Source organism: Tasmannia lanceolata, unplaced genomic scaffold (assembly GCF_043159265.1).
Source record: "Tasmannia lanceolata isolate RefF3 unplaced genomic scaffold, GAP_Taslan_0.1 ptg000015l, whole genome shotgun sequence".
In the NCBI taxonomy this organism is placed as follows: Eukaryota; Viridiplantae; Streptophyta; class Magnoliopsida; order Canellales; family Winteraceae; genus Tasmannia; species Tasmannia lanceolata.
The window spans coordinates 51,209,750-51,226,172 of record NW_027518692.1 but is presented as its reverse complement, the minus strand read 5'-3'; the positions used below and the strand labels follow the sequence as shown (position 1 = coordinate 51,226,172).

General features: G+C 37.6%; 1 protein-coding gene and 1 pseudogene across 1 annotated transcript; one reads left to right on the top strand and one right to left on the bottom strand.

The window, feature by feature from the left end:
- The first annotated feature begins 1,416 nt into the window (after positions 1–1,416).
- Positions 1,417–3,974, top strand: LOC143845922 (transcription factor MYB30-like). The gene is made up of 3 exons (XM_077354323.1): positions 1,417–1,615; positions 2,183–2,312; positions 3,132–3,974. The coding sequence occupies exons 1-3, from the start codon at positions 1,483–1,485 to the stop codon at positions 3,637–3,639; spliced, it is 771 nt and encodes a 256-aa protein (XP_077210438.1). The 5' UTR covers positions 1,417–1,482; the 3' UTR covers positions 3,640–3,974.
- Positions 3,975–6,217: 2,243 nt separating this feature from the next.
- On the bottom strand, positions 6,218–15,858 carry LOC143892066 (malate dehydrogenase 2, cytoplasmic-like; annotated as a pseudogene).
- Between the last annotated feature and the right edge of the window lie 565 nt (positions 15,859–16,423).

Here is a 16,423-nt window from a genome sequence, read left to right as displayed (position 1 = left end):
GAAAGAGACTACCATGAGTAGGGGTGTTCATTATTTGGTTATAACCGAATAACCGAACAGAACCGAATTGGTTTGGTCGGTTCGGTTCGGTTTTTTTCCTTTTCGGTTCGGTTTCGGTTTTTTTTTTTTTTTTGAAAATTCGGTTATTCGGTTTCGGTTTCGGTTATCTCAAAAAAAATTCGGTTAACCGAAATAACCAAAATTTTGATAAAAACCATTATTTTTTTTTTAAAAGTGCTATATGGGCACTCCGTAGGATGATCAAAACCGTTCATTTGATTGATCACAACTTAATTAGGCTGTGCTCAAAAAATCATTTCGATTGGATGATCCTAACCCTCCGATCGAAACCGAGATTTTGTTTTTTCCCTCCTTTTCTCACACTATTCGGTTAACCGAAATAACAGAATTTTTTATCGGTTCGGTTTCGGTTACCAAAATTTGATAACCGAAATTATTTCGGTTCGGTTATAACCGAATAACCACCCCTAACCATGAGGAGATTTTTCTCTCCTGAAAAAGTGAACTGCGAAATGGCTTTATGAGAAATTGACCAACAAGTCTTATATGAACTTCATGTGAAATGTGGTATGTACTAAATTATCAGACATGCGTTGAGCTCATGTCACTAGGTTTTCATTGTTGTTGAAGTATTATCGATGATTTCTTTGTTTTTGTAATGATTTATAAGGCGTGTATTTGTGCTTATTCTAGCATTTCTTGAAGTATCATTTTAAAAATTTATCATTCATATATGAGAATCATCCCAAATGATGATGCTACGGTCCTGATCGGGTGGGATCCTTCATTTTCATCTTCATTTTCATTGTCATTTTCATGTCAAGTCAAATAAAAAAGGTAGAAATTTTTAATACAAGCAAATGAGGGTGAAACAGATGGGAAAGAGAATGGAACATGGTTTCCAATTCATAAAACAAATTTCATTATCTTAAACGTACATACATTTTGCTGACCCTATATGGGAAAGGCCGAAAGTGGGTGGAGATATCATGTCCCACTAACAAAACCCATTTCCTTTTATTCAACGGCCTACGCACGTTTTGTTGACCGTACGAGCTTGGAAGCCACTTACATCCACACAACTCACAAGACAAACATCCACGGAAAAGACATGCGAGGAGATCTCTCAAAGGATTATGTCATTGGGCTCCTTTTGTTTATTCATTCTTCTTTGCAAGCGGACACTTTATTTAACTGCTAAATGACAGTTAATGATATCTTTAAGTATATATTTCTTAGTGCTAAATAAAAGTTGGACAAATCTCAAAGGTGCCTCTCACGTGGGCCCCTTTTTCCTAGAAATTTCAGGCATAGCTTTTGAAATTTGATGCTGTATTTGGACTATTTGTTTGCACGTTGCGAGGATAAATAGCTGTGCTACCCATCATAAATAAATAAATAGCTGTGCTTTCAGGAGAGTTTTAGAGCTTGTGAGAATTGAGTTGGGGACTGTATTGAAAGATGGTGAGAGCTCCATGTTGTGACAAGATGGGGTTGAAGAAGGGGCCATGGACTCAAGAAGAAGACCAGATATTGATAGATTATATTCAGAAATACGGCCATGGGAATTGGCGTGCGCTTCCGAAACAAGCCGGTAAATTCGAAATCCCAAATGGGTTTAATGTCAAACAATTGAGTCTGTGACTTGTAATCTGAAAGATTTGTAAAAATTCATAGCTGATTTTCCTACAAAAAAAAAAAGGTCTTTCTATCTAATCTAATTTCAAAGATGTTCTAGGCAGTATGCAAGGAAATAAGCTTACTAAGGCTAATTTAATGCTTCTAAAGATAGAACTGTGTACTATTCTATTGAAAATAATAACAATTTTTCTCATATTTGCTAGTTAAGGTTGTCAGTTCTAAGATGATGGAAAAAAAATTATTGAATTTTCTGAGAAACCCAAGATTTTCATACCGTTTTATTCTTCTAGCTAGTCAGTATCCATGGATATAACTATATAAGCTTAGTAAGGCTAATTTGGTGCTTTTGTGATATTTTCTACAGATGGATCTTTGTACTATTCTATTGAAAATAATAATACTTTTTCTCTTATTTGCTAGATTATAGGTTTTCCAGTTCTAAGATGATGGAGAAAAGAAAAATATTGAATTTTCAGAGAAACCCAATATTTTAATACTGTTTCATTTGTCTCATTTTCAGGTCTTTTAAGATGTGGGAAGAGTTGCAGACTCCGATGGACGAATTACTTGAGTCCAGATATTAAACGAGGGAACTTCAGCAGAGAAGAAGAGGAAACCATCATCAAACTACACGAGTTGCTTGGGAATAGGTACGCGCTGAGGCCCAATTTCTGAATCCCACAAAAAAAAAATCCATTAGTCGAAAGCAGGAAATTAGGCACTAAATTCAGCAGAAATTCTCTGGTGAAGAACATTGTAGCTTAAGGCCTTCTTTGGATGCCCACAAAATTAATCCTTATTTCCAAATAACAGTTATTTTAGTTTAATCTTTTTTTTGTAAAAGAGACAATAAGGCCTCTTTGGAAGCCATTAACTATACCATTTCTTGAACTATTATAACCATTTCTAGAACTATTGTAACCATTCAACAAATGAGAAATTTGTTAGATACCTAACCAATATGCTAAAAGCTCCAGAGATTATGGAACGCTAGGCTAGGCCCTTTAAAGCTGCCCCATGCCAGGCTGGGTCCCACCTAGTCTCATACCTAAGAAAGAAGTCTCTCACTCAAGACCGTAAAATTCCACCACGCCTCTGCATCCCCGTCCTCGGTGGCCCAATTTGTGGCAGCTTCAACTCTAGCCTTTTTTTATGAGGTACCATTTCCATAGGTTGCCCATTTCGTGACTTGAACACGTGACGTGGTGGTTGCTTTAACACCAAATGTTAGGTACCTAACCAATACGCCAAAGGCTCCAGGGCTGATGAAACACATTAGGCTAGGCCATTTAAAGCCACCCCATACCAGGCTGGGTCGCACCTATAGCTAGTCCCATGCATAGGCAGGCCCCCACTCAGGACCAAATTTGACCCGGTGAACTTCTTTTGCAATTACAGAGCTCTCATGCAAGATTATGATTATGACTAAAATTAGCTTAAATGTCTTAAATATCTTCTTTTATTTTCAGATGGTCTGCAATTGCGGCAAGATTACCAGGACGAACCGACAACGAGATCAAAAACGTCTGGCATACCCGCTTGAAGAAGCGCCTAACCACCCCAGAACCCCAAAGGCGCTTCATGGAAAAATCTGAACTCTATACCAACATAGAGAGAGAATATAAACCGTCGAATTTTCTGTCCCACCAGAGATTTGAAAATTTCGGCCATATCCCTGTATCCCCTCAACAATCTTCGAGCGATTTCTCTTCATCAGGCAATGATTCCTCTGTTGTAACGAGCGAGAACCTCAACATGATCATCAAGGACGAAGAAGGTCTAAATATCTTTGATACAATCTTGTCGGAAGCATTGTCGGTGGAAAAACCCGACGTGCCGGAGGAATTCCCGGCAAATGCCGCAAACCCAAAACTTCAATTCCAACCTTCTTCGGCCTCCTTTCACGATAATAGCATTGATTTCTGGCTAAATCTCTTAATTCAAGCAGATGACATATCATGGTTGCCTAAATTTTGAGGGATTAATAGCGGTTTTCGGTTACTGGTGTTTTTTTTTTTTTTTTTTTTTTTTGCGGGAAAGAATTTGAATACTTTTAGTATCTGGTTTTTGACCGTTGTGAAAGCTAGTGGAATTTCCCACGCGGAGAAATTACGAAATCTAAAGGCGAGGTCGTCGTCTGTGGTGGGGATTTGAAAAAAGTACCGTTGAAATATCAATCAAAGTGCTTTGTAATTGTATATAGGTGACTTTTACTGATGCAGAAAGATGTTGGGTTCATATAACTTTATGTAATTCTTAGCTAACATGTAATTTTATGTAACGAAGATGCCAAATTCAACTTTGCATTACTAAATTTCCTCGATTCAAAATATTTCTGTGAGCTAAAAGGGAAATGATATCCCCACCAAACGGATAAAATGGCCCCCTTTAACGGTTTCTGTCAGAATGGTTCACTACTTGAGGATAAATTCACCCCCTAAACGTTTTTCTTTGCCTTTAAAACTTAGGGGAGTGATAAATCGACTCCCCAAATTGATAAATCGACTCCCCATGTGTCTTTCTCTCTCCTCTAGGTTAGAGAGAGAAAGAGGAGAGATATAGACACATGGGGAGTCGATTTATCACTGCCCTAAAACTTAATGGATAACGTTAGGTGGGGGGAGGGGGCAATATCATTTCCCTAAATATTTAATGAGGGATTTAATAAGGGACTTCACGCTCAGCCACTTTATAAAAACTCCGAGAGAACAACAGGGGCCCACCATGCGAGGTGAGAGTGGGCGGTCAGGATTTTTTTAGGCAGGATTTCGACGGGTGGTGAGTGAGGAGAACATGGGATGGAGCTGGAAAAGAAGCAAAACAAATGACCTATTTTAATTTTTAAACAGGATCTCTTTTTTTTTTGCAGCAGATATTTTGATAACGACACTACTAACTTTGTTTGACACATTTTTAATTAGCCTTTAAAGGCTGATACATTTAGGGGTGTCAATGGACTCAGACGGTCCGATGGACAGTTCGAATCCGAACCTTAATAAACGGGATCTAGGCACATGAAAAGGATCCATGGACAAATTATGGATCCTCTTCGTGAGATCCAAAAAAATTCGGATCGTGATCAAGACATGGCAAAAAAATCCAATGGATAGTCACGATCCGAAATCCTTTTACTAAAATACCCTCAAAATATTTCTTATATTAATACTTAAATAAGGGATATTTTCATAAAAATGAACTAAATATTACTTAGCTTACAACTTTCCACTTCCCCCCTTTTCTAGGCATCTTTTTCTCTTCCTATCCTCAATCGATTTTTCTTCCGGTAAACTTGCCACTCACCTTTAACAAGGATTAGTTACTCAAAAGTTTTATTGCCGCGCACCCTCGAACATTGGAGTTCTTTTCAACAATAAATCCTATTCTTCATCAAAATCATGGGTTATTATTAGATATAGTGACTAATTCTTTTTTGAATTAAGGAAGTTTTGGAGTTCATTTCAAATGACGAAGGCTGAGATTTTTGTTGTTTTGTAAGTAGGACCTACTAGGATACTTTGATGGACGGTCCGATTTGAAATGGATCGTGACCGGGACACAAGAAGTAGGATCCGAAGAACACTCCGAATCCGGTCAGACCGATATGGGATTTGAATGGATCGTGACTAAGACATGGGTGGATCCAATCCGAAGGGGATCCGTTGACACCCCTAGATACATTCCACAAGATGCTATTAACGTCCAATCAGAAACGTGTAAAATAAAGTTAGTAGTGTGATTATCAAAATATGTTAGTGTGGTTGCCTAATTTTCTCTGTTTTCTAACCCCGATAGTGTTCTCCTCAGTCATTACCCTCTCAAATCCCTTTCTCAATCGCACTCAATAGTCAATATGCCCCTCCTATCTTATCTTTGGTAAACAAATATTCAATGAATTTCCTTTTCATCCAGTGATTTATTTCTTCAATATCAACTAGTTAGATCCAACGGCAAAGGGCTTGAGACGAAGCTGCAACAGAGGGTATATATAATGGGAAAGATCGTGTGGTCTCGGAGATTATTTAAAACCTTATACATATGTAGGGAAATGATATTAGCACTGCAATATTTTAGTAGATGTGAAAAAGCATCTTATCATTTAGTATTTAAAGGGCTTGTACGAGCTTTTTGATGACTGTAATTTCCTTTTGACAGCCCTTTAAATACTAAACGACAAGATGCTTTCACGCATCTACTAAAATATTGTAGTGCTGATATCATTTCCCTAAATGATATGGCTTTATAGTTATTAATATCACATGGAAGTAAATTTCTCTATAGCTGCTGTCTTCATTCACGAGGTGGTTGGTCTGAAATGCGACAGACCAGCCGCGAAATGCCTTTTGCGATGGACCCTAGCGAATCCCATAAAACAATGATCCTAACTAATAAATAGTATATAAATAGCATTAGATATAGCTTTGGTATCAGAGAAGATACAGCAGAATTTGATGCCACTGCAACACCACACCTTGCAGGAGAATTTTACCAAGAACCAAAATGAAGGAGAATCAGACATAATTCAACTATGGTCTCAACAGAGATTCTTTAAGCCAATTTCTAGAACTCAAATCGCTACATGGCAATGGCGCAAAAACAAAGAGGAAAACAGTTTCTCCCAAATGTTTTTATACAAGTTAATAGCTTTATTCTCCAAAACCGTAGATGCTTGTACCCAAAATAAAATTGAAGACTTACCAATGTAGAGGCAAGTTAGCTTCATGAGAGGCATGAATAAGCTAGAGCCTTTTCCTCTGAGAGCTCTTCCGCTGTCAAGTCCAATTTCTTCCTCGAAAATTCGTCAATTTTGAGTCCTGTGAAGGTCAATAATAGTGAGCCAATAAATTTCCAAATAGTTGCACTAAATGGTTCGTATAAAACTGCATATTGCTGATTGTTTTTTTTTTCTTTTGAGAAACAAGGAGGAGATTCCTCAAAGATAAGAAAACAAGTTGAGAGAAAGGGAAGAGATGATCGTTAGAGAGTGTACAAGAGGGAAAAGCCCCAAAAAACAATAGGTTACTGTTAAAGTATAAAAGATTTAATAACACCTTCTCCAACAGCTTAAGCTTTTGGAGTAACTGGTTGTTTCACATGGTATCCGAGCAAAGGTCCTCGGTTCAATCCTCCTTGATAGTAAAAATGCACATGCAATGGCCAATCCCAAAAGAGGGGTCACATGTGCCACGTGTAGGCTGAACCTAAAAAGAGGGGCCACACGTGAGGGGGGTGTTAAAGTATAAAAGATTTAGCAACACCTTCTCCAACAGCTTAAGCTTTTGGAGTAACTGATTGTTTCACAACTACAAATACCCCAACAGATATTAGAAGATGAAACCGCAATAGAAGGGTCTTGAGTGCATGGTGAGAATTATATATCAAAATCTCAGTTGATAATCTTGTACTACTGATAGGTTCAGTTTTTTTTTTTCTTTTGTTCTTTTTAATTCATGTTTTTTAGTTCAATAAAACAAATAAAGAAAAATATCAGAAAATGGGAAACAGTAGATAGGGCGCCTAGCAAATTATACAATAGCACCTTTTTTCAAAAAAAATTGTCATGTTGGACATAACCATGCAGATCACATGCCAACACTAATATGCGAAAAAGCACCTTCCCAGGCACTTTTCCTTGCTTGGGTGCTATTTAGATTTTATTTACATGTTTAATGTTGTTTTTATTCAAAGAATGATATAATGAGATGTGAAAACCCTGATGTGCCTTATAGACAACTCTACATTTAGTACATTTCATAGAGGCTGCTTTCATCTAAGGAGGCCTCACAGGATGTGGACATCATGGGACTTAGAGGCTCTCAGGCTTTTGGTGTATCATAGTATCAACACCCTTCTATTTCTCCTGATAATTTATTCTTTTTTGTTGGAAGGAGATGTTGACTTTTATGTGAAAAAAAATCTTTTTGTAATTCAAACTTACAATAGGGTGTTTTTTGTATTCTATGTTTGGGACTTGCTTTATGCTTTTAAGCTTCCCTCCAAAAAGGCTAAAGTCATGAGAAAACTTTAGTCCTAGATGGGAAGTGTGAGAGGGTGAGAGTGGCCATATATATACTTTCACTCTCTTAGCCTTGTGAATAAGCAAGAGATCATGGGGATCCTACGCGCACGGATCGCTCACTTGGGTCTAGCGAGCTTTAGGTGTTACCACGTTCATGCGCCGCCGGCCCGGCCGCGCGTGTGGGGCTAGGGCTTTTTCTATTATTATTTTTCCCTTTTTATTATTTTAACGGTCAGGAGTTTATTTATTTTGTTTTAACTCTTTTTTACTGTTTGAGATTCCTTAATTGTGATTTAATGACCGTTTGGAAAACGTCTTTCACGCACTAAAAGAATGTGACGTTTCACCCCAACGTGTCGATTACTTTTCTATAAAATCAGTTTTAGAGAAAACAGAAAGATATCCTTAACGGATTCTTCTTCTGCTCTCTTTCTTTTCTGATTTTCTCTCAGCCTTTTCTGCTATTTCTCCTAAACTTTTCTAATCAAGGCTTTTGGCAAATATAAGCGAGTTCTTAGGCATCCGGGCTGCGTGAGTGCACACCCCTGGAGCGAGAGTTGTTGTATCCTGGAGGCATACGCCGAGATGCCCATCTGCACCGTTGATTCATCATAGTGGGGGTGAGATTTGCCTTAAGGACATCGAATATTCTTCGTGCCTCAACTCGATAAGTGGTCTAACAATTTCTCTTTTTCTTTACAGTTTATTCTTGCTAGTACTATTGATTTCTGATTTAAAGTTGTGAGGTTAATTCGTTATAAGGTATTCTCGGATCCTAAATTACAGATTTGTACATCTTTATTATTTCTAACAATCTTAAAGCAAATCTTTCACGATTTGTGATCCTGTAATTTTGGGATTTCAATTATTGGAAATTAATCATCATGGCTTCCCAAACCGAAAGACCGGAAAAATTGACGGATCTGATTTCGGTAGATGGCAAGAAAAGATGCGATTCTTTCTGACATTTCTTAACCTAGACTATATCTTGAATGATCTTGAACCATTACCTAATGAGGACGAACCTGCAAGAACTCATCTCACTGAGAAAAGAAAAGGAGATAACTATCTCTGCAAAGGACATATTCTGAGTTGTCTTAGCAATCAGTTATTTGATGTGTTTTTTAGAATTGAATCTGCCAAAGATTTATGGCAAACTCTAGAGCAGAAATATCTAGTAGAAGCAGCAGGTTCTAAGAAACATCTTATTGGAAAATATTTTCGATATCAGATGGTAGATGAAAAATCTATTATGGATCAAGTGAATGAGATCCAGTTGATTGTTTCTGATATACTTGCCAGAGGGATCAAAATAGAAGAACATACACATATTTGTGCAATTATAGAAAAACTATCACATTCTTGGGAGAAATTCCAAGACACCCTATTACATGACATAAATGATTTTTCTCTTCAAGACTTGTTTGTTTATCTAAGAACTGAAGAGGAAAATCGTTTTAAAAAACAGAAATCTAAGGCCTATGAGTTTAACTCTAAGGCAAATCTCACTGAATCTTCATCTGGAAAGAAAACCTCTTCCAAACCTGGGTCTGGATCAGGAAAAGGAAATTTTAAGAAAAATAATACGGATTTCAAGAAGAAGAAGGGTAACTGTTTTGTGTGTGGGAAAGCAGGTCACTATGCTAAAAATTATCGAAAAAATGATAAGAAGAAAAACCCTCAAGGAAACAATCCACCTCAAGCAAATATGGCTGAAGATCAATATCTTTCGGCCGTAGTATCTGAAGTGAACCTGGTTAGTAACGTGAAGGACTGGTGGGTGGACACTGGTGCCACCAGACACATCTGTAGTGACAGAAGTGTACGTTCTTCCTACGAGCTTGTAGGGGATAGAGAGCAGCTTTTCATGGGAAACTCGTCATCATCTGTTGTGGCGGGTAAATGAACAGTGCTGTTGAAGCTTACATCTGGAAAAGTTCTGAAGCTCTGTGATGTCCTTCATGTAACAGGTATAAGAAAGAATCTGGTGTCTGGTGGCACCAGTGTGTATGTGACTTAAACAATATTTTAACTGGAGGAGGTAAAATGTATTTTATTATATTGTACTGTTTATCTTATTAGACACAAAAATAAATCATTTGATAAATTCATTACATATAAAACTAAAGTAGAGAATCAGTTAGAAAAGAAGATCAAAATCTTAAGATCTGATAGATGAGGTGAGTACACCTCTAATGATTTTAGTGCATTTTGTGAAACTCATGGCATAATTCATCAAGTAGCTGCACCTTACTCTTCACAGCAAAATGGAGTTGCTGAACGTAAAAACAGAACTCTAATGAACATGGTAAACTCTATGTTAGGAAGTTCAGGATTACCTCAAAATTTATGGGGAGAAGCTCTTCTCTCTGCTTGTTATATTCTGAACAAGATACCTTTTAAAGATTCAGACAAAACTCCTTACGAGTTATGGAAGAATAGAAAATCTCATTTTAAATACCTTCAAGTGTGGGGGTGCTTAGCTAAAGTTAGGATCCCAGATCCTAAGAGTACTAAGTTAGGTCCTAAGACTGTTGATTGTGCATTCATTGGATATGCACAAAACAATAGTGCCTATAGATTCTTAATCTATAAATCAGATCATATTGATATGCAACCTAACACTATAATAGAATCCTGAGATGCTGAATTCTTTGAAACCATATTCCCTTCTAAGACTAGTCTAAGTGAGAACATACTTAAAAGACCTATTGAATCTATAGATAAAGATCATCATTTGTCTGAAGAATCAGTAGAGCCTGGAAGAAGTAAAAGGGCAAGAGTAGAGAAAAACTTTGGTCCAGAGTTTATTTCATATCTTCTAGAACGAGATCCAAAGACATATAAAGAGGCAATGTCACTTCCAGATTCTTCATTTTGGAAAGAAGCTGTCAAGAGTGAGATAGAATCTATTTTGAGTAATGGGACATGGATCTTGACAGATCTGCCTCCTGGTTGCAAACCTATTGGTTGCAAGTGGATCTTTAGGAAGAAATTAAAAATTGATAGAACTATAGATAAGTACAAAGCTAGACTAGTAGCTAAAGGGTTCAAGCAAAAAGAAGGAATTGACTTCTTTGACACTTATTCACCTGTAACCAGGATAACCACTATTAGAATCCTTATTGCCATAGCTGTAATTTATAATCTGGAAATCCATCAAATGGATGTCAAAACAGCATTTCTAAATGGTCAATTAGACTAAGAGATTTATATGGATCAACCTGAAGGCTTTGTAATCCAAGGCCAAGAGCAAAAGGTGTGTAAACTTATAAAATCTCTATATGGTTTGAAACAAGCTCCAAAATAATGGCATGAGAAGTTTGATAATGTGATGCTATCAAATGGATTCATAATAAATGAATCAGATAAGTGTGTATACAGCAAATTTAGTGGGGACAGTGGTGTTATTGTTTGTCTGTATGTAGATGATATGTTGATCATCGGAACAAACATAAGTGTAATAAAAGACACTAAGAAAATTTTATCAAATAATTTTGATATGAAAGATCTGGGAAAGGCAGATGTAATCCTGGGTATCAAAATAAAAAGAAACCCAGAAGAAACAATTTTAACTCAGTCTCATTATGTAGAAAAAATTCTTAGAAGGTTTAATCAATTTGATTGTAAACCTGTGGCTACCCCATATGATTCTAGTATAAGATTATGTAAGAATAAAGGAAGTGGAGTAAATCCACTTGAATACTTTAGAGTTATAGGGAGTCTAATGTATTTGATGAACTGCACAAGGCCAGACATAGCCTATGCAGTGGGTAGACTCAGTAGCTATACCAGTAATCCTGGTAGTGATCACTGGGAAGCACTAATTAGAGTATTGAAATATCTTAAAGGAGCCATAAACTATGGTTTGCATTTTACTAAATATCCTGTTGTACTAGAAGGGTATAGCGATGCCAATTGGGTATCTGGATTTGAGACCAAATATAGGAGTGGATATGTCTTCACTCTAGGAAGTGCAACAGTTTCTTGAAAATCTACCAAGCAAACTTGTATAGCCATATCCACTATGGAGTCTGAGTGCATTGCTTTAGAGAAAGCAAGTGAGGAAGCTGAATGGCTTAGAAACCTTCTGTCTGATATTCCACTTTGGAATAAGCCAGTACCAGGTATTACAATCCACTGTGATTGTCAAGCTGCTATAGGAAGAGCAGGTAATAATGTTTATAATGGTAAATCCCGACACATTCGTTGGAGGCATAACTCCATAAGACAATTGTTGAAAATTGGAGTGATAACCATAGATTATGTAAGATCAATTGATAATATATCAGATTGTCTTACAAAAGGACTAAATAAAAATTTAGTCATTAGCACATCGAGGGGGATGGGGCTGAAGCCCACTGTTTAGATCACCTATAATGGGAACCCAACCTATCTGACTGGAGATCCCAAGAAGTAGGTTCAATAGGAAGTTATTTGAGTGATCTGTTTTGCAGCAAATTGTATGTGAATGAAGTTCACTAAGCCTATCCTTATGGTGTTGGTGCAACCTGTAACGAAAAGAGGATGAGTTGTAGGACTCTTAATGTTATCTATAGCTGACTAACTGATTGTCAGTGGGGTGCGTAGTTACAGGGCACTCCTGATATATACACCTATATGAGTGTGGAAGTGTGGCCGCTTCCTATGAGAATTGGGCTAAATTCTCTAGAGCACTCATGAAAGCAAGATATAGCACATGGCCAAAAAGTGCGACACCGTATGAACTTGCTTATGCCTTCAGTGTTGTGTGTGTGGTATGTTGTCTCAGTTTATTACTAAAAGTGCTTGGTTCAAGATGTATATTCACCGAGTACTTGATAAACTCGATATACCTACACTAAGTAAAGGTTCAAGTCCAAAAGACACCTCTACTGATGCATAACACATCTTGCCTTGATCAAATCTATTTACATTTATTTATTTCTTGTAATTTTGAATTAGTAGGGGATTGTTGACTTTCACGTGAAAAAAAAGTATTTTTGTAATTCAAACTTACAATGGGGTGTTTTTTGTAATTCTATGTTTGGGACTTGCTTTATGCTTTTAAGCTTCCCTCCAAAAAAGCTAAAGTCATGAGAAAGCTTTAGTCCTAGATGGGAAGTGTGAGAGGGTGAGAGTGGCCATATATATACTTTCACTCTCTTAGCCTTGTGAATAAGCAAGAGATCATGGGGATCCTACGCACACGGATCGCCCACTTGGGTCCAACGGGCTTTAGGTGTTACTACACGCGCGCGCCGCTCGGCCCGGCGCGGCTCGGCCGGCCACGCGTGTGGGACTAGGGCTTTTTCTATTATTTATTTTCCCTTTTTATTCTTTTAACGGTCAAGAGTTTATTTATTTTGTTTTAACTCTTTTTTACCGTTTGAGATTTCTTAATTGTGATTTAATGACCGTTTGGGAAACATCTTTCACACACTATAAGAGTGCGACGTTTCACCCCAACGTGTCGATTACCTTTCTATAAAATCAGTTTTAGAGAAAACAGAAAGATATCCTTAACGGATTCTTCTTCTGCTCTCTTTCTTTTCTGGTTTTCTCTCAGCCTTTTCTGCTATTTCTCCTAAACATTTCTGATCAAGGCTTTTGGCAAATATAAGCGAGTTCTTAGGCATCCAGGCTGCGTAAGTGCACACCCCTAGAGCGAGAGTTGTTGTATCCTGGAGGCATACGCCAAGACGCCCATCTGCACCGTTGATTCATCATAGTGGGGGCGAGATTTGCCTTAAGGACAGCGAATATTCTTCGTGCCTCAACTCGATAAGTGGTCTAACAATTTCTCTTTTTCTTTACAGTTTATTCTTGCTAGTACTGTTGATTTCTGATTTAAAGTTGTGAGGTTAATTCGTTATAAGGTATTCTCTGATCCTAAATTACAGATTTGCACATCTTTATTATTTCTAACAGGAGAGGGATAAAAAAACCAATTATTAGCTTGGTGCAGTGATTGAACGCCATGGGCACTGAAATGGGAAACACATTCACCTTGAATTATAGCATATAGATATACTACTACAATACTAATCCGAGACTTATAGCACAGTGTCCATCACAACTCACCTTGTACAATAGTCCATTCTCCATTGCGACAAGTAACTGGGAAAGAGTTGATAAGACCCACTGGAACATTGTAAGATCCATCAGAGTATACTCCCATGGAAACCCAAGTGCCCTACAAATACGATCAGAAGATATGAAGAGATGTTAATCCAACATGCTAAATTGCCGAAAGATATTAATAAACAGCTATCAAAGAATAACAACCTCTGGAGTTCCAAGCACCCAATCACGTATGTGATCACAAGTAGAACTGGCAGCAGATAATGCACTAGAGAACTTTCATGCTTTGATGATTGCGGCACCACGTTGTTGGGCAGTGGTGATGAATGCTTCATTCAACCTTCAAAACCAAGTATATAATGTTGATCTTCACATGCCTTGGAGAAGATCAGCATGGATCTTTGGCGGTTACCGTCGAAGAAAACCCCGGATTTCTTTGGCTTTGAATGTAAATGGGAAAAAAACAACTCACCAGATGCCATTGATGGTTATCTTAAGCTTAAAACCTTTGCTGGAGACTCTCTTTCCTCTAGGAATCTCCTTGCTCCCCCAATTTCAGTGATGGGAACCAGCCACAATCCTCTTTTGACGTGGATAACAAAGGGAATTGCAAGCAACTTATGGTGTGCAAGGAGGGGACCATGAGAACACATATTTATAGAGGATTGAGAGAGTGTGGGGAGGCTCCACATCACGCAAACTACCCCCACGATCTCCCCCTCACGTTATTGTTCACATTTTCAGTTTTCAAAAACCCACAAAATCTGTTTAGTTAGGTTTGGCTTTATTTGATCACTAATGATCCTGCCATTGATTATTGTAAAGGCCATCTAAGGCTAGGATTAAATCCCAACATATAATGCTTCAGAAAATCGTAAATACATGCAAGTAGAAAAATAGTATCCAAGTTTCTTTTTGTACCATTCATCGTTGGAAACAAGCTCCCGAACAAGCTTCTCCCCGCTCGAAGTTCTAACAGTTGCATGGTTGACATCGGGATACTGAGTCGAAGAATGATTTCCCCATATGATAGCATTCTTAACATTGCTAACTTGAACACCCAACCTCTCTGAAATATGATCCAATGCCCTGTTGTGATCCAGCTGTGTCATGCATGTAATGTTTTCTCAGGGATGGATGGTGCAAACTGTTTCAGGATCAAGGCATTTGTATTTGCTGGGTTAGCCACAACCAGAACCTGCAGGAACAGTTAGTAGAAAAATTGGTAAATTATATCACCATAAATTGATAAGAAAAAGTTTTTTTCCACATATACAAAAAAAATTGTACACATTTTGTGCACTTGACTGGCTTAAAATTGGTGAAGGGGACAGAAATGTGAAATTTGTGAAAACATATGGTGATTTCACCTTACAATTTGCAGCTGCATATTTTATTAATGCAGAGGCTTGAGACTTGTAGATTGGAACATTTTTTGGCATCACATCTTTTCTTTCCATTCCTTCTTTACATGAGAAACCACCAACCATAACAGCTATATTAACACCGGTGCAAGCCTCGACAACATCAGTTGTAGCAACAACACCTGAAATATCACAAGAGATATCTTTACTCACAAAAACCATAAATTATCACAGATTTTAAACAAGGTGAAAATTTCATCAATCTTGAAGAAAAGTTGTCGATTGACTTGGAATTCGGCCAAGAACAAACTAATTACCATTAAAAAAAACTCAAAACTCAGCCTATTCCATGAATTGGTTGGTTAACAAATATCAAATTTCCAACTCAATTTTAATAAAAATACCAGTATTTCATTTGACTCGACAAAGTGGCATATGGAAATTGAGGAACTGATTTCAGTGTGGATTTTAGTTTCTGAATGTCGCATAAAAGATCTTAAGACATTGCATAAAAGATCTTATAGATAGGGAATGATCAGAACCTTTAAGTAGAGGAAATGCAGCATCCACCAACTCCATTTTCACCCCATTCAAAGCCACTGCAGCAACTGGTATATCAAGCATGTGCAAAATTACAGACTGATCAGGACCCAGCATCACTCCTCTGGCAATCATTGGGACAAGAGCATATCCTATTTGTCCTGCAAACAAAATCAATTTGCTCAAAATATTGCATGAATGAATGATGTCCATTAAAACGTGTTATGAGACGAGCTTAGCTTAGTCAAGAACTTGCAAATAAAGTCATTTAGGGCCCGTTTGGATGCAGAGAAGGTTTTGATTTGGATTTCTAACATTTGTAGCCCTTTTTGCACTGTAATTTGGATCCAATCAAATTCTTGGATTTCCAATTCAGCAACTGATAGTGAAAAAAATCAGATTTCAAAATAAGCTGTGCAAATAAGAAATTAGAAATCCACAGATGTGGCAGTTTCCTTCACCCTCTTTGCTCCTCAACCCCTCCCCTCTAATAGGAAGTACCCCCTCCCCTCTCTCTTCCCCTCAAGATGAGCTGCCGGATCTATTCATTTTGTATTCAAAACTCAATTCCAAATCCAAATACAATACATGAGGTATCCAAACGGGCCCTTGAGTATTACTTAAGATTTGCATTTAAATAAGGGAATACCCCCATATGAATCTATTAAAAGAGTTTTTATATAGTGCTCGACCGTGAGGTTGTAAAGGGCGGAAGGAGACAAGACCTCATGCATTGGTTTTTGAACCAAGGAAAAGTTAAAAACGGTGTTTTTCCTTG